General features: G+C 48.8%; 1 protein-coding gene across 2 annotated transcripts in view; it reads left to right on the plus strand.

The window, feature by feature from the left end:
• RAB40C (RAB40C, member RAS oncogene family) overlaps positions 1-17,620 on the plus strand; it is a 36,899-nt gene that overhangs the window by 3,255 nt on the left and 16,024 nt on the right. For both annotated transcript variants that reach the window (XM_071444551.1, XM_071444550.1), the window contains one exon: positions 15,324-15,384. In XM_071444551.1, the coding sequence (XP_071300652.1) occupies positions 15,324-15,384 (61 nt within the window). The remainder of the gene's footprint in view (positions 1-15,323; positions 15,385-17,620) is intronic.

A 17,620-nucleotide genomic window follows, 5' to 3' on the forward strand; every position in this document is an offset into this window, starting at 1 on the left:
AGGAGACTGAAGTCCAGTTGTCACTTGTGTGTTCCTTACTAGGTTTGTGCTGAGCTATGGAGTATATCAGTCTCCAGGAGCATCAGCCAAGCATGCTCCCTGTGAAGAGCAGGGAGTGTTGTTTTTGTCCTGTGGCTGGATATTGTAATTGATTTGGACTTAGCTTTTGCCTTTTCTTGGCCATCCACAGAAGACCCTGAATTAAGCCTTCCTACTATTGTTTGGACAGGGAGAACATTAATGCTCTTCTGGGCTTCCAACGTTGTCCATCTTCCCAGCTTTCACCCTCCTTTTCCCAAATCTGTAGTTGTGGAGGCAGGATGCTGTTCTTAGAGCCTCACTGCTGCTGTGGACAGCTGGAGGATCTCACCTGGGAACCCAAAACCCTGCATTTTCCCTGAATGCTCTCTGTGCTGTCAGCGCTGGCTCCTTCTCCCCAGGTGCAGGGAGGGGCTGCTCAGTGCCATGAGCCTCGGGGTTACACCAGACTTGAGTGAAACTGCTTTACTTGTGGGTGAGTCCCCTGCACACATCACTTTGGTCTTTAAACAGCTGTCCTCATCCATCCCCCAGCACTGAAGCAGGACAGAAATGTGTTGGTCCCGGGGTGGTTTGGGACATGGATGTGGTGGAGCTGCACGTGAAGCAGGGGCTGTGTGCGTGCCGTGCATTAGGGGCACGAGGCTGCTCCTCACCTGAGGGACCCGTGGTGGCTTTGTCACCACCGTGTCACACATCCACTCTCAAATAGCTGGTTATTCATGTGCTGGAATGAGCTCACCCAGCAGGTTTGTTGGCTTGCAGGAGCAGCAGCCCTGAGCTGAGCCCTGGCTGAGTCAGGGCAGCTCTCTGTGCTCAGCAGGCGAGAGGGAGACAGGGCTCTGGTGCCCCAGAACAGGGCCAGGGCTGGGCCCACCACACAGACCTGAGGGTGATGGGCTCCCTCCTCACATGATGGAGGGCTTTTTCTGCCGCTGCCTTCCCCCTCACCTGCTGCTGTTCCCACAGGAAAGCAGAAATGTGTGTTAGGGAGAGAGTAGAGCGTGTTTTGGAGCAGATGGCTTTGACTGGAAAGGGGGTGGATTTTTATTTTTATTTTCCCTGTCCTCAGCTTGTATTAAGAAAGTGATGAGGATGCAGCCAGTGTCCTCACTCTGATCTTGCAATGAGCACACAAAAGCTGAAATGAGAGCCCTGCCCTGCACAGAGTTGGTGCTGACACCAGCCCTAATGCACTGAGTCCCAGCACCTCCTTTCAACCTTGTGCCTTGGCTGGGTTTTAGTACCTTTATTCAGGCACCATCCTTTGGTGCTCTGTATCCCACTGCTATCCAGGCCCAAGGCAATGTCAGGGAAAAGGCACCTGAAGTGCTGCTGACAGGTTTTATGGTTCAGGTGAAAACTGGATCTTTTCCAAGAGCTCTCCCCCAAAAGCAGAAGTGCAGGAATTCAGCTCCTGGGCAGCAGCAGCAGCAGCAGCAAGCCCACTAGGGCTGGGGTTCCCTGCCAGGAGCAAGGGCTGGGGCAGTGCAGCTTCCTGCCCTTTTCCTGGCCAGGAGGAACGGGAGAGGCAGCTGAAGACACTGCCCAGCCCATGGAGGTGGTCGGTCTCTCCCAGCTGCCACTGTTTGCCTGGGGGCTGCTGTTAATTACCAGGTTGTTTATTTGAGTGATCCACAGCTTTGGATGTCTTTTCCCTCTGGTTGTTTTTGTGCAACTGTCTGAATCTGGAGATCTCTAAGATGTTTCTTTCAAGTCTTCTTTACAGCAGTTCCTCTCCTGATATGTCCTGTGACCCCTCAGGCACCAGTGTGCAACCAGAACCTCCTCTGGTAGTTCCATGCCAAGAAGGAGATAACCAGCCTGTCCTACAGCAGCCTGCACAGGCAGAGGGTGAAGAGACACTTTGTGTCATCCTCCTTGCTGCCATGGAGGGCATGTGGAGGGATGTTTCCCAGTGCTTCTGCTCCTTGCCTGCTGAGTTTCCAAGACTGACCATGGAGATGGTCTCTCACTTCTGATCTGCAGCCTCCACGGTGCTGCTGTGTTTGGCTGCAGGTCCAGCTACACTGGTTTACTTTTCACAGCCTTAAAAAGTGTGTAGCTGAGCACCTCTGCTCTAAACTTGAACTTGTGTAAGCACAGGACCTCTCTTCATACTGGCTGACCCTCCTGAGCAGACAGGAATCGCTGGGTGACCCTGTGTGCAGTAAAACCTCAGACAGGGCCAGCACTGATGTAGTGGCACCTGGGCATAGGCATGAGAGCTACAGGTGTTGAGCCCAGGTGTCTGATGGCAGCTGAGTGCTCATCCTGGTCATGCTGCACTCTCAGGGCTCTCTCTGGCTTCAGCAGGGAGGGAAGCCTTGGTTCAGGTGCTGCTTTGCTGCCTCCTCCTCCTCACCTGGCCCACTCCCCCCCGGCGTGTCCTGCTCTGCTGGAGCAGCACTGTCCCTGGCCATGGTAGACACGGGCTGGCTGCCCCACTGCTTCAGCTGTGCACACCCATGGAAACTGCTCTTTGTTTTCTGGCAGGACTGTATTCTTTGGAATAATGTTTGGAATAATGTTTCAGTTTGAGGCTTTAGCACTCTGGTGCAAGGAGGATTGAGGCAAAGTGTTCCAAGTGCAGCCCAGCCATCACGTTCCTGTAGTGGCTGCACAACTGATGTGCAGGAAATGTTTGAGCTGGACTGTGCTGGTCGTGCTGCTGGAAACCTGTTTGGATGGCTTGCAGAGTGGTTGTTGCAGCAATTCCTGCTGTCTGCCAGCACTTGCATCAGTGTCCTTCAGGGATGTTCACTTCCCTGTCATCAGAGATGCAGAGCTGATCTCATCAGAGCAGGCAACTCAGAAACAGCTCCAGCATCTCTTATTTCTCCATTGTTTACTACATAACCTTTGTGTGAAAAATAGTTCCAAAGATACAGTGCTGAACCTCCAGCTCTGCTTGTTGTGGGACTAACCAGCTGCAATTTAAACTTAAATTCCAAAACAAAGCCAACAAACAAAAAAATCCCCATCAAGCCAAAACCCACCCCCCAAACTGAGTGTCTGGCAGGTTTGGTGTCTCTCTCTAGTCTGGATTAGATGTGCACAACAGTGTAGGTTGTTATGTGTGCAGAACCTCTGAGGAGGGTTGTGTTTTTGTTGAGATTTTGGAAAGCTGGGGACCTACTCTGCAAAGTTCTGGGTTGCACTGCAGAGTTCTCACCACCTCTAATCCCTCTATAAAAGCTGTGCTTTTATGGCTGTTAACGTGTTCCAGAGCCCTGAGTGCACAAAGGTGATGTGAGCTGAGCAGTACAAAGCTGAAATGGGTGGAATGTTCTTCTAATAACTGGGATTAAAAGTTTCACTGTGTTTTTTGTTTGTAAAAAGCAGGCAGGTTTTGCTCTCTCCAAATTCCACACCAAAATTGTCCACACCTCTCCTGGTGTGGAGGTTTTTGGTTGGTTCAGTATTTAAGCTGCATAGGAAAGACCACGGAAGTTAGTCTCCTCCTCCTCCTCCTCCTCCTCCTCCTTCAGCTTTTGTTTCCAGCTGTTCCCTGGCATGTTTTCCTCTGCAGCCTCGATCTCTCCGAACAGCAGAGCATCTTTCCATTGCACTTGAGAATAGCTACGCTCTGAGCTGAGGCTTTGAGCTGTGCTTTTATAACCCTGCTGGTTAAAATCTGGATTTCTTTCCCTTTGCCCCTCACTGTCCCCTGGCACTCCAGCTCGAGCTCCAGAGGAGCATTATGTCACATCAATTCCTGTGTGATTGCAGGCACTGGAGGAGGAAGGAAGCTCCTATGTGAAAACCTTCAGCTTTGTTTTGCTAAAGGCTTTGCTGTAAGGTGAGACTCACCTGAAAGAAAATTACCCTGGGGCACAGAGGGTGGTGGCTCAAGGCAAGAAACCTCCATCAAAGAGTCTGTTTGCTTCTGCAAAAGTTGTAGTAAATAGTGAGGTTGCAACATAGCTTGGAGATTGTTTGTTCCTATAGAGCTTCTATTTGCTGAAAGTATTTTTACGTAGCCACAGCTTTTTAGATTTTCTTCCTCTTTTCTGCTTCATCTTTGTTTCATTTCCATCGGCCCATTCCAGATATTGTTAGATCATTTGACACCTGTTCTCCTATAAATATAACACCTGAAATTCTTAATGTCCTGCATGTGCTGTGCAGGATTGGGTATTGAATTGGGACAAAAGTCTTTGTGCAATTCAAACATAATATTTGCTGCTTAAACCATCAGTGGTTAAGGAGGAGACAGGCAGAAAGGGCACACTGAAAGGCTGTAATTAAATGGCAGTTTAACAGAAGGTTCTGAGCATACTTGGGGTAACCTTTTAAAAAAATTCAGAGTTCAAAACAATTTCTTTTTTTTTTAGGGATTTTAATTTGTTTCCAGCCAGGCTGCTGGGTTCCTGGTACCATTTGGAGGTTTTACTGTACCATTTGCCTCTCTGTGCAGGTGATTGGCCCTGCTCCCTGCTCAGTCCTGGACACAGAAATTACCCTGCCTTGTTTCCTTTGGTACCAGCTGTAGCAGTACCTGTAACAGGCCTTTTGCCCATGGTTCTGGAGTGGAGGCCAAGTGGACTGGAGACAGAACTAGATGGAAAAAAAACCCAAGCAATGAAAGAAAATGCAGCAACCCACCCCCTCACCCCATTTTGCCCATCACTTATTTAATCTTAAATCCTCTCTTGTCCCAAGAGTTGTTGTTTTTCTTACATTGTCAAGCTGCCTGAGTAACTTAGTGGTAAAATCCATCCAGGAAACTGCAGGTCTGTGCTGTGGCACAAAGAGATGAAACTCTGCAGGGTAGATCTTACCTGTGCCGCTCACTCTGCCAGCAAATGTGTTTGCTGTGGAACACCTCTGTGGGTGAGACACACTTGTGTTCTTGTAGGACTCATCTGTATTAAAAGGCTGAAATTCAATACTTTCTTCTATTTTTTTTAAATGTCAAATGCTGGCTTTTCCCTGGTGGTAGCAAAAGGGCTCCAGAGTGGCTGCCAGGGTAGCTGGAGTGAGATCTTTGTCCTGTAGGTCAGGAGGGGACCTGGGAGGCTCCAATTTGGGCTTGGAATACCTGGTTTCAGGCTGGTGAGAGCTGCTGTGAGGCAGCAGAGTTTGTACAGGTGTGTAGTGAGGTGCTTGCTGTGCCAACAGGGCCAGTCCATCCTTCAAGGACAAGGAGGGACAACTGAGCACACCTGCCATGCACTGTAAGTCAGGTCCCTGGAGATTTGTTGTCATTGGAAACAGCACATGGAAAGGTGAAACCAATGTTAGCAGCTATCCTGGTGCTTCCAACATGCAGCAGCCCTTTCCTGGCTGTGGTTGGTGCAGCAAGACCAAACTTGGGAGCCAGAGAAATTCCTGGGGACTGGAATCTCTGTAGCTGTTCTGAGAACTCTGCAAGTGTCTGCTTAACCTGTCTACACCCAGCTTGAGGGCTGCAGCTCTCTCTGGGTGTTTGGGTGTGGAGCATGGGTCTGGAAATGCTGTTTTGTTGCTGGCAAAACCTGGAGATGCCGGTGGGGTGTGGCTGGGGATGCCAGGGATCAGAGGCAGCCTGAGCAGGATCCCTGAGCAGGTGTGCACCTGAGGCTGGCATGCACCGTGCAGGCTGCCCAGGCACCGTGTGGGGCTGCCACGAGGGTCTGATGCTGCAGGGCAGCATTTCCCTGCACAGTGTCCACAGGAGTGGAACTATGGAGGGATAGGATATTCAAAATATTTTGGACAAATGCTTGGATTTTCTTGCGTGTTGGGGATTTTTTTGTCTTCCAGCGTGTCTTGATGTTTGTATGGTCATCCAGCAACAATGCAGACTGTTATGGTGCCCTCTGATTTCCCTCACAGGCTGCCTTTGTTTCTCCGTGCAGCTGTGTAGTTTTTATGGAGATCTGGATTGCAAGGCATGAAGAAACTCTTTTGTTTGTTGTCGCTTCTGTGCATAAAATCATTCTTGATTTTCTTCTAAAGCACAAATCCACTTCACATTCCTGATTCTGGACTGACTTTGGACTGTTTCTGGGATTTCCCGGGTGTCTGCTGAAATTGTTGGAGCTTTAGAAACAGATTTGCTCCTGGCTTCAAATGCCATTTTCTGATGCAATTGTCCCCCTTAAGTGTGCCCAGAACAAAGTTCCTCTGTGTGAGGACCGTATAGCTGCTGAAACGGTGCTGGGCTTGCAGCAAGCAGTGAACAAGTGAAATCAGCAAATCCGGCCTTCTTAGAGGTCTCCAAATCAATGTTTTCCTTTTGGCTGGTTACAAAACCAAACAAGCAATTATTTGCCGGAGATCCCCACCTCCAAGCCCTCTCAGCTGGAGATGAAGATGCCTGGGAACTGATGTGAGCAGACTTCCTGTGAAAGGCTTCCAGGCTAAATGGAAATCCCTCTCAGCTGAAATGAGGCGTCTGTGGATGGAAGATGGAGTATGTTTTTCAGGAGAAAATCTACAAATCTGAGTAACTACAGATAATTGAAAGGCGTTTGTTGTCTCTCAGTTTCAACACGTGTCTGTACGAGGTGCTTGGCAGCTCGTTGGGTTTCTCTCAGAGCAGCTCCCCGGGGCTGTGCTGGCGCTCCCCTCCTGCCCCCAGCAGCTCCCGCTCATCTGCACACACCGAAATAACGGGGAGCTCTTGTTGCCTGCAGCGAGGGGTGCAGCGAGGGTGGGCTGTGTGTGAGCTGCCGTGAGCAGGAGGGGACGGAGGCAGGAGCAGGGGCGGGTGTGGTGCTGCTCTCCTTCATGCCGGGTGGCAACCGGGACCTCTTGATCCTGTTCCCAAAGCTCAGCTAGGGTGTAGGACAGGATCACAGAGGTAAAATCGCCTGCTTGCTGACCTTCAGTCCCAGCTCTACAGGCAGAACTGGGCTGTTCTGCTGTGATGCTGTTGGGGAACTTCTATCATCCTGCTCAAAACAGAGTAGTGATACTGTGAAGTAAACTGTGACGCTGAAAGGCACAGACCTGGGATGAATCCACCTATGTTTGGTTGACCCCTGTTGTTGGTGATGATAATTTGTTTCTCTCTTTAAAGAGTAGGTAGTTGAATGCATGACTCAAAAGGATGAGCTCATGTGTTGTTTGGAAGGGATTTTTCCTGTGGCTCACAGCTCTGAGCTGACTAGTTAAATTGCTGCTGTTAATGTGCTGCTGTACACACTTTTTAAGGTTGGGTGACTTCATCAGTTGCTATTTGAAAAGCTTGAATTCTCGTTTTTCATCTGTTATGTTGATGTCACATTTGCAACATCTGTTATGTTGTGCCTCATACCACATTTTTTCTGAACAATTTAGTATCACTTACAGATGACAGAGACAGTAACTACTCCTCTAAGCTGGGGTGGAAGATAATGCACCTGTGGTATCTTCTTACAGATGTTTCTGCCTGTTTTTATAGTGCTTCTGAAATTAGAGGATCTTAAACCTGCATCTGTGAGTGCATGCATAACCTGGGTGCTGGCCCCAGCAGCTGCCTTCTGCCTGGGAGTGGGTTTGGTGTTGGATTAGTACACTTGGTTAAACCTGTTTGCTCTGAACATGCTTTCAGCAGCTCCTGGCCACCTGTGGTTTCCATGCCCGTCTACCTCGTTTGACGAGAAGTGAAGCAACAAGTCCTCCTCTATCAGCTTTTGCCCACAAACAGCCAATTCTGATAGGTGAATTCTGCCTTTTCACTCACAGGCTGGTGAGACTTGTAAAAAAACCCAAAACAACCAAACCATAAAATAAGACGTTTTAATCCACATTTCCAATGTGTCCTGGCTCTGTATTCTGCTCTTGGAGCAGTGTCCTGGGCTGCCTATATGAGGCTTGGTCACTGGCCTCAGTTGCTGTGGGTGATGTTTCATGACCATCCCCACCATAAGCAGTTCTCAAACAAAAAGGTGCAGAATGTGGGCTGTGGTGAGAGGGAGCAGTGAACCTGAACATGGTGTGGGGGGTGTTCCACTGTTGTCCTGTGGAATATGGTTCTGCCAGAAAATGAGTCCCAGGAGGTCAGAGTGCCCACTTTGGTGTGAGGGAGAGCCTGTGGAGAAGCTGCTGAGGTTGTATGGCCCTGGCTGTGTGGCAGGAATGTGCTGTGGAGCTGCTGTGGAGCAGCTCTGTCAGTCCAGGCCTCACCTTGTGTGATGCTCCCACACACCCCCAGAGCTGGGCCCTGGAGAGGCTCTGCTGGACACTCTGCCTGTGGGTAACAGCCTGTGCCTGGGGGGCTGCTCCACCCTGAAATAACCTCAGTTCAGGGCTGCTCTGAGCTCCTCTGCCAGTGTCTGTGCTGTACAGATTCCTGCTGTGAGCCCCATGTGTGACAGGAGTGTGGTTTGCTTGTGGAGGTGGTCTGGAGGCTTTGCCTTGGTTTTGGGGTGAGGTTTTTGCATGCTGAGGACTGAAGTGGCAGTGATGTTCTTACTCCATAGCTGATCTGGAGCTGTTATGCTCACCTTTTGGCCTCAGTTTTGTGACCTCCCAGCACTTCTCCTCCCTCCTTTATTCTCTTGGACTTGTTGAGGATGGGACGTGACTGCATGTTGCTGCTTCTGCCTTTTCTTCATACTCAGCAGGGATGGGGTGCCTGGCACTGGCTGCTCTGCCCCCACAGTGGTTCCAGCTTTCAGGAGGGTCTGGGCAGCCCCAGGTGGTGCCTGCACACACAGGGAAAAGGCTTTCTATGCCCCAGGCACATCAGTTATGACTTGGAAAGGACTAGTAACATCTTGAAAAGGTCTGTTAACATCTGTGACACACAGGGAATTGGTAGAATAAACAAGTAGCCTTTGGACACTGCTCGAGTATCACTGGCATTTGGGATAAATGAATTTCTGCATTAATGGCCTTGGGCTGGACTTAGCAGAGTGCAGAAGGGCTCCAGTTCCAGCACTGGAGAAGGGGCAGCCTCTGCACTGTGTGCAGCACAAATTGTTTTTTCCTTTTTTAATCCAGCAGGAAGGTTGGCACAGGCCCTTTGGAGGGAGAGGGAGGGACCTTTCAGCAGCTCATCTCTTGCATACACACCAGTAAGATGACAGCTAGTCTATGTGACAGAAAACATGCTGGTATGTCCCCAAAGGTGTGGCAGGGGGAGCCTGAGTGACACCCAGCCAGGCTGTGCCAGCCCTGCAAGAGGGCTCAGAGGAGGGGACACCCTGACCAGACCCCTCATGGGGACCCCTGGCTGGAAGGGACAGGGCTCTCATGCATAGTTTATGTTCTCACAAAAATTCACAATTGCTGTGGTGTTCTTGGCATCCACAGCGTTGACAAAACTATTGATAAGGTTTTAAAACCAAATTTACCCATCCCTGCTTAGTCAAAGCTCCTGGAGTCCTTGGTGCTGAGAAGCTTCACCACAGATTCATCCTTGATTTTTTCCTTTTGCAACACACAGTAATGGATTTGCAGTCCATTGACCCACTCTAAAGTGTTCCTAGGTGCTTATCTACCTTTGTGGCAGTGAGAACATGCCTTTAAGCCCAGCTGCACACTGAGTGATTGTGGCTTTGATCCTTCCCTGTGTAGTAAGGAAGGATTGTCACGACACAGGTTACAAATTCCTGGCTGGATACTCTTGGTGTTGGCCTGTTTTATAATCATGGCATGTCTCAATCTGTCAGCTCCTTGCTCCCAGAGCTCTGTGTCCCCTTCTCTTGAGGCCCCTCTCTGCTGCCACACAGCATGACCAGCCCTTCACAGCTGCTTACTCGAGTTCACTGTGAAATCTCAGCAAGTTAAATATTTGATGTGTATTCTCTATGTTTTTATTCCAGCCCTGTGCTCTCCCCTCTTCCCAGCAGCCAGTGGTCAGTGTGGCACTAAACCTACAAACCTTTAGCAAGGCCTTTTGAGTGCCCCAGACCTTGTGCACTCAGCAGAGCTGATGACCTGTGAGCAAACAGAGGAGCCGGGGGGGGTTTGGGGGAAAATGCAACTTTTTCAGTTAGAGATCTGTGGTGTGGTGGCTTCAGCTGCACTAATGGCAAGTACAAACCAAAGTCCATCACCAGGCTGGCTGGGTGAGGCACTGTGGTGACACAGTGAGTCTTTCTGGTGGCTTCTGGGCCAGTCTTAAGATTTCCCAGTCGAGCAGAGCATTTCTGCATAGAGCTGCAAGAGACCAGGCACAGCTCACCTTTAGCCCTCTTATGAGTGCTCAGATGCCATCAAGAGTTGCAGAATGCAGCCACTCTGACTTAATTATGTCTGTAGATAAAGGAACAATCCACTGAATTGCAGCATTAGTCAGGTAACAAAAGTCCACTCAGTTTATCTTATTTCTTATTTATATGATGCATTGAGTAAAGGTTTGGCCTTGGCTCATCATCATTGCACACCTCCAATTTTGCCTGTTGACCTTATGTATCTCTTTGCAAGCAGGTTGGTTATCTTCTTTTGAATTATAAATAAATGAAACCAAATTTAATTTTTAAAAGGAGGAAAAAAGCTGAGGTTGCATCATATAGCACATGTCTGCAAGCCGGGGGAACTGTTTTAATGAAGTTAAAATAATGTGCACTGGGTTTTTTTGTGGGTGGACTAACAGCGAGGTGGATTCCAAGCTCCCACAAGCAGAAGCATTCATGTAAGAAATGAGGTGGAAAAAGCATCTTTGACCAATCTGACTCACACAAACTGGAAATGACTGCAAGTGACAAGGAGTCTCTCTTGGAAGGAAAGCAAGCTTTAAGTCTTAAAACTATATCAATGTTTCACTTGAGTACATTGATTTATTTTTACTACTTTTTAATTTTTTTCCTTTGGAAAGAGATTTTTTGAGCATCACCTGGAATGTCTTCTGGCCCAGATTTGTGAATAAATTATGTTCTTCTTAGAGACACTGCAGATACACACTGGAGATGGTGCTGGCAGCTTTTGGGGAAGGTCTCAGGAAATCCTGCTGCTGGCTTGGTTAATGTGGGATGAGCCCTTCATCCCTGGTTATACCTTTGTGATGTCTGTGTTGGTTGGGCCTTGGATCATTAGAGCATCCCTGGAGGAGGACACTTGATTTGGACCAGTAACCAAAGAAGCAGTGTTGGCTCTGGCATTACCCTGGGAGCTGGAATCACCCTCCTCCCAGTGCAGTGGGGATCACCTTGGAAGCTAAAGGAGGAAAGAGGCACATGTTGCTCTTAGGTTTTGCTCAAACCTGCCTTTTTAAGGGGAGGTGCCCTTCTGGCCTCCACCCAGGTGTTAGGGCAGAGTCACTTGATGAGTGTACAACTGCAAACTTGTCTCTTTTTCTCTGAAACAAAGACCCACACAAAACCCAGAGGCCACCATGTTTCAGTAGTAAATATTTATAGAGCTTTGTTCACTTGGGCTGTTTAAAGCAATTTTCCTAAAAGATCAACCTCTTTAAAGGGAGAGCATGAAATGCACATCTCCTTTGTTTTTCTCCCTTTTCCAGTGTGACTTCCAGATCCATGTACCTGCTTGGCTGCTGCCTCCTCCTTTGTGTTTTTGGTGCTCCTGCAGGTGCAGAGCAGAAGCTTGGCGGAGTGGACATACACGTGTGTCCGAGCCACAAATTCTCAGGGGGAAAGGGAACAGCCTGATACAAAGTAGTATCAAGTGCTGGAAAAAAGTTACCATTTCTCTTGGAGGGGTTTTACTTTTTCTATTCACATCAAGTGTCATCTTTTGGGTGAAAGCTTTAAGTAAGCTCAGGTTGGGTGTGGAGTTTTCAGGTGATACTGATGCGAAGTGTGTTGTGCTTGGCATGAGTAATTTGGAAGAGATCAGAGTTTCCTATAACACATCCTGTGGATTCCCATGGGAAAATGACTTGCTTTCTTAGGTTTTCCTTAGAGCAACTGGCAAAAGAAAGAAACAAAGGTTTGGGATTCCCCAGAACCTTGCCCAGGAGCATGAAACCCAGCTCCATGGAGGAGAGTCAGGTGTCTGACATCAGGCTTGGTATAGCAGATCCCTCTGTGCCAGGTTGGCAGATACAGGCTTGGTACAGCAGATCCCTCTGTGCCAGGTTGGCTCTCTGCTGCAGGAACGGGGCTGGGATGGCATCAGCATAAGCAGGAGTCTAAAGCAGGGCTGGAAAAATAACACAGGAGTCGGCCTGAATGCTAAATCCCAGAGAACAGCCCAGACTTGTTCTCTGAGCCTCATTTGCTTTGTTGCATCATGGTAATATCGGTCCAGAAAGAGATCAGTTGATATAAAATAGGCTTCAAACAAGAGTGTTTTCTTTTCCCCCAGTGCTGCTGCTGCGGGGCCGGGCAGGGCTGGTTCTCTGGGCTGTGTGTGCTGCAGGGGCAGCCCGTGCTGGGGCTGGGGCTGGCTGCAGGGGCAGCCTGTGCTGGGGCTGGTCCCTCGCTGGCAGGGGAGTGGGATCAAAGCCTCTCAGGCAGAGCAGTGTCCATCCCAAAATAAGCTGTGCTTGGATGTGAGCAGAGGTGATGCTCAGGTAGGGGAAACCCTGTCACCCGTAGAAAAGAAGTTCTAAAAACTTCCCTTAACTTGTGTCTGAGCTGCCTGAAATGTAAAGGTGGAGGGGCAGCCCTGGTATGGCCATGGCCATGCACTGCTGCACTGCCAGCAGCCTCAGAGCAGAGGTGGCATCTAGTGGCTGCTGTGACCCTCTGTCCCCAGATCCCTGGGACAAGGGGGGAGCCAGGGCTGAGCTTGAGCTGTGGGCTGGGCCTGGGAAAGGGAGCTTGGCTGCTCAGCTTCCCTGTGAGCTGTAAATGGGGGAGTGCCTTGGGCTGCAGCTCAGGACATGTTGTTTGTTACTGGGACTGAAATACAAGGGGCCAGTGCTGGTGTTCAGCACAGTGGTGAGTCCCATGATTTTGAGGGTACCTCCAAATTGATGCAGATTTTGTCTCACCAGGAGAGCCATGGGAGAGCTGTGCTTGTGAACTGCAGCCTAGTCAGTGCTAACCAGCTCAAATAACAGATCAAAAACAGGGAGTGCCTTTGAGCTGTCCTGATGCACTGAGTGTTTATGGAAAAGGAAGCTGAAATTTTCTCCAAAACATTGCAGTTGTGCAGATTTTTGTCTTTCATTAATGAGCTTGTAGGCAGAGTTTGCTCCAAAACCTTTTGTAAGTTCAGTCATAGTCTCACTTTGGGTGTTTGCATGTTAAAAAGTGCAGAACTTTCCTCTCAGCCCATAACCAGATACCAGCTTGCTTTTAACTGGAGTGTGTGTGACCTCCTTGGGCCAGTGTATGTAACACCCAAAGACTGCTGTCCCTCTGGATTAAAGTATGTGGTGTAGTTTCAGATGAACATGGATTATTTAAAGCATTTCTCTGGTGACCAAGTCATGAGTTTTGAGGATAGGGAACCCATGTTCCTCTGGGGATGTAGGCTGGGCAGTTAGTGGGCGAGGAGCATAATGATGACATCTGCGTATTTGACATTTCCATTAACAAGTTTCCTTCTCTTCCCAGTTTAGCTGAACCTCTCTCACTTTTAAAAGCTGTACTCAAGCAATTTGTTTCAGCTCAGCAGTGGCATTTTTGGAAGCATGTGGCCTCGGTGCCCTGAAAACTGTCCCTGTTCCCTCCCATGGTGCTTCCCTGCATCCTCCTGCTTCACCTGTGCACTGCTGGCACTGGGGGTGATCGGGACTTGCTGCTGACAGGGAGCTCTTGTGCCTAAGGAGGGGCCAGAGTCTGTCAGGATTTTGCATCTGAAACAGAGCAATGGGCTTAATTAGCCTATTCCCTAACAGGCCAGCAGATCCTGGTTCAGGAACTGGCAGGGGAAGATGTCTGGATGCTCTCTTCTGGTAGCAGAGCAGCCTTACTCCCACCACTCCTCACCATCCCTGGGGATGAGGGAGATTTATGTCTGCCTGGAAATAAATACAGATCATTCACTTGTCTCTGGAGGAAGATAAAATGTAAACTGCCTATTTTCTGTGATACAGCACTGGAAATAGTTGGAATTTAAGATAATTATCTTTATTGCTTTTTATAGCACCCTATGAAGGCTGAAATCTAATTTGTTTTTCACTAACAGGGAACTCCTGCGGATGACTCAGAAAAATCCATTTGCTTTATTGACAAACTTGTCTGTTTGGTTGTCAGGGCAGTGTTCTCCTTGCAGGAAAAGGGAAATGCAGGTCATAACACAACAGTGTGGGGTTTTAATAGATATTCAAAGTTTGATATCTGTTGGCAAGAAGAAAAACTAAAGTTGATGTAATTAGAGTGAAGTGACTCTGCTTTATTAAAAGGTTGTAAATTAGTTGATGCTTCAGTGGGTGTGCAGTAATGGTGCTCTCTGCTTTGTTTATGCAACTTCACTACACTTGAAGCTCATTAACAAGAGCTTGCCGAGAAGCTGCTTTTCCTGGGCACCTGGTGCCCCTCAGCTTTGGGAAGGAGGTGGGAGGTGCAGTTGTGTCTCTTGCCCTGTGCCTGGGGCTGCAGGGAATGCTGTGTTCCATGTGGTTTGGGCCTGTTGCTTGCAAGGGGAGTTGTTTCTTTTCAAACTTTTCAGTCCGACTGTGAGACAGGCTCCCAGTTTTAACAAATTTCTGATGTGTCTGAAGGTAGTGGACACCCCTTGTGTGAGTGAGTTGCATGCCAGCACAGCTGGTTGTTGTGGTTTGTGGGGTTTCTGCTGTTCAGTGCTGGGGCTCTGTGAAAAGCAAAAGCAGATGTCTGTGCTGCTTCTCAGCCCTTCACAAGGGAGGAGTGTGTCCTGCCTTACCTGGCCCCCTGTGATCCACACCCCAGAGCTGCTCAGAAGGAGGGACAGCAATCTTTGGACAGCCTTCCTGTAATCTCTCCCAAAATGGCCTGTTGCTGCGGGCAGTGGTGTTTGAGAAATGCTGGGACTGCAGGCTGATGTAGCAGAGATGTATCGAAATTGTTTCTGTCCGTTCACCCCCTAGCAGTCCAATTTATCACTGCCTTGTGGGATAATGCTACAAATCACTGAATCTCAGAGAATCATGGAGTGACTTGGGCTAGAAGGAACCCTGAAGCTCACCTTGTTCCATCCCCTGTGCCATGGTCAAGGGCACCTTCCTAGGTTGCTCTAAGCCCCATCCAACTTCTACAGCTCAAGTTCTGAGCGGTTTAAAACCACAATGAAGAAGTCAGAAGCAATGTAGGGGATAACTGTGTTTTCAGGGAGGAGGGATAGAGCTCCACAGAGCTGCCTTTGCCATGGAGCAGAAGTCTGTTCCTGTCAGGTCTCTGTAGCTCTCCTCAAAGAGGAGAAAACATCCCTTTAGGAAACATGAAATGAGAGCTCCATGTGGGCAGAGCAAGGTTCTTGTGCATCTCTGAAGATGTTCTCAGAGTTTGCTCAGCTTTTCATTGCTTTTCTTTCAGGAATTGACTACAAGACCACTACTATCCTGTTGGATGGCAGAAGGGTCAAGCTGGAACTCTGGTGAGTGTTCTGAGCCTCTCTAACCAAACCCTGGAAGCTCAGGCCAGGTGAGCAGGGACACGGGGCCAGGGGACGCTGTACCGGGCTGTGGAGAGCGTGGACCATCTCTGGGGGTGTGATGGGACTTCTGGCTGTTCTTACCAGAAAGTTACTCTGGCAAACAAGATTCCTTTCTGTCAGTTAAGTAGCACAAACACCATGCTGCTCTTTGCTGGAATAGTCTGAATTCAGTCATTGTCTGTCATAACTGACCATTTTCACTGTTACTCTGCACTTGAGATCCCACCTCTAGTTCTCTTGTCCAGAGCACCTGGCACAAGAAGCACATGGATATGTTAGAACAGGTTCAGAGGAGGCCATGAAGATGCTCCAAGGGCTGGAGCCCCTCTGCTCTGCAGCCAGGCTGGGAGAGCTGGGGGTGCTCACCTGGAGAGGAGAAGGCTCCAGGGACACCTCAGAGCCCCTGCCAGGGCCTAAAGGGGCTCCAGGAGAGCTGGAGAGGGACTGGGGACAGGGACCTGGATTGACAGGACAAGGGGGAATGACTTCTCTTTGGCAGGGATAGATTGGGCATGAATTGTTCCCTGTGAGGGTGGGCAGGCCCTGGCACAGGGTGCCCAGAGCAGCTGGGGCTGCCCCTGGATCCCTGGCAGTGCCCAGGGCCAGGTTGGATGGGGCTTGGAACACCCTGGGGTGGTGGAAGGTGTCCCTGCCATGGCAGGGGTGGAACTGGTTGGTGTATAAAAACCCTTCCAACCAAACTATAACATCATTCTGTGTTCCTGTACTGCTCTTGATCACTGAGGGACTGGTATTGTTTTGGAAGCAATACTGGATTTTGCTGATATCCAAGGATGAGAAATAGAAACAAAAGGAAAGTAGAAGAATAAAGCAGGTGAAACCCTTGGTCCCTCAGCAGCTGGATGTTTCTCAATGCCTTGAGTAGAAAATGAAAACAAGCAGTGAAGAGGCATCACTGCATCAGGGTAGGGTGAACCCCTGGGGAGCAGGACTGACTGGAGTGACCAGACCCTGGGACACAGATGGGGAACCCTGCATGGGAGGGTAACCCCTGCCTTATCTGTCAGCACCGGAGGGACAGCTGGAGTCCTTCTGGCTGAGCTTTGTCTGACTTGCTGAGGAGCTGACACAGCAGTCTGTGGAGATGAAAGAGGAAAGGAAGGACAGGATAGGTTGTCCCTCCCCTGGTTTTCACACAGATCTGGGAATTAGGGAATGACACAGGTCCTAAAACATGGAGTTAAATATCCCCTTAGAAATGCTTGGGTCAAGTAACAGGAATATTAGTAACATGTGTGAATTGTTAAATAGGAATGAACTCCATGTTCTAAGCCTCAGTGACTGACTCTAACAGTGTGTAGTTTGGTGGTTTAATTACACCCCTGCTCTTTGAAGCTGAATGTCCTCATTTTTCTTACAAAAAAGAACAGAAGCAGCTAATTTATCTCTTCTAGCCCCCATGTTTTTATGTGCCACTTGCATTCTTGTCTCTCTTGTAAGATACCTATTTTAACATTTCAGCCCCAGGTGTGTAATAACTTAATGCTTCCCTTTTGAAACCATCTTTATATAATGTAATTCTTGAGCTGGAGAACAGCAAAGAAACTGAAAAGCTGATAACACTGATAGATGATGCCTTAGTGTAATCTTTTACCATTACTTACCCAGTATTTGATTGTTGAGGGAGAATGACATGTAAGCACAGGTTGTTAGATTGATGTCCAGGATCCTACAAAGCTTTACATCTGAAAAAATGGCTGTCCTGCACGTGAGGTCAGTATGTTTTTTCTAGAGCTGCAAATCTGGGGCTGAGGGGTTCCTCAGCCTTTTCAGTGGTCATTAAAGTGTCTTTTATCCTGGCCCAGGGAATAGATTTGAGAAACACCACAACGTGTCTCTGATTAGCCTTACACATTTCAGTATATCCTGGTTAAATCAGAGTGCTGGACTCTGGTGTCTTGTTCCAGAAGGGCACTGAGAGGTGCTGGCAGTGTTGTCAAACTTAGTTGCACCTTGTCCAGACAAGACAAGTTATAGTGATTGAAAAGCCCCTTATTGGCACAGTGGTCTAGAAACACTGTACCCACTCCTGATCCTCAGCTTTCTGTAGGGTATATAGACCAGGTCTGTCAGGGATCTGGCTATAAAGAGAATTCCAAGAGAATTCCCCTTATTTTGGTTAAAATGTAGTGGGAAAACAGGTGAAGCCTAGTGC

The sequence above is a fragment of the Agelaius tricolor genome, unplaced genomic scaffold (genome assembly GCF_023055355.1).
Source record: "Agelaius tricolor isolate 1412-34295 unplaced genomic scaffold, bAgeTri1.0.p SCAF_19, whole genome shotgun sequence".
NCBI lineage: Eukaryota > Metazoa > Chordata > Aves > Passeriformes > Icteridae > Agelaius > Agelaius tricolor.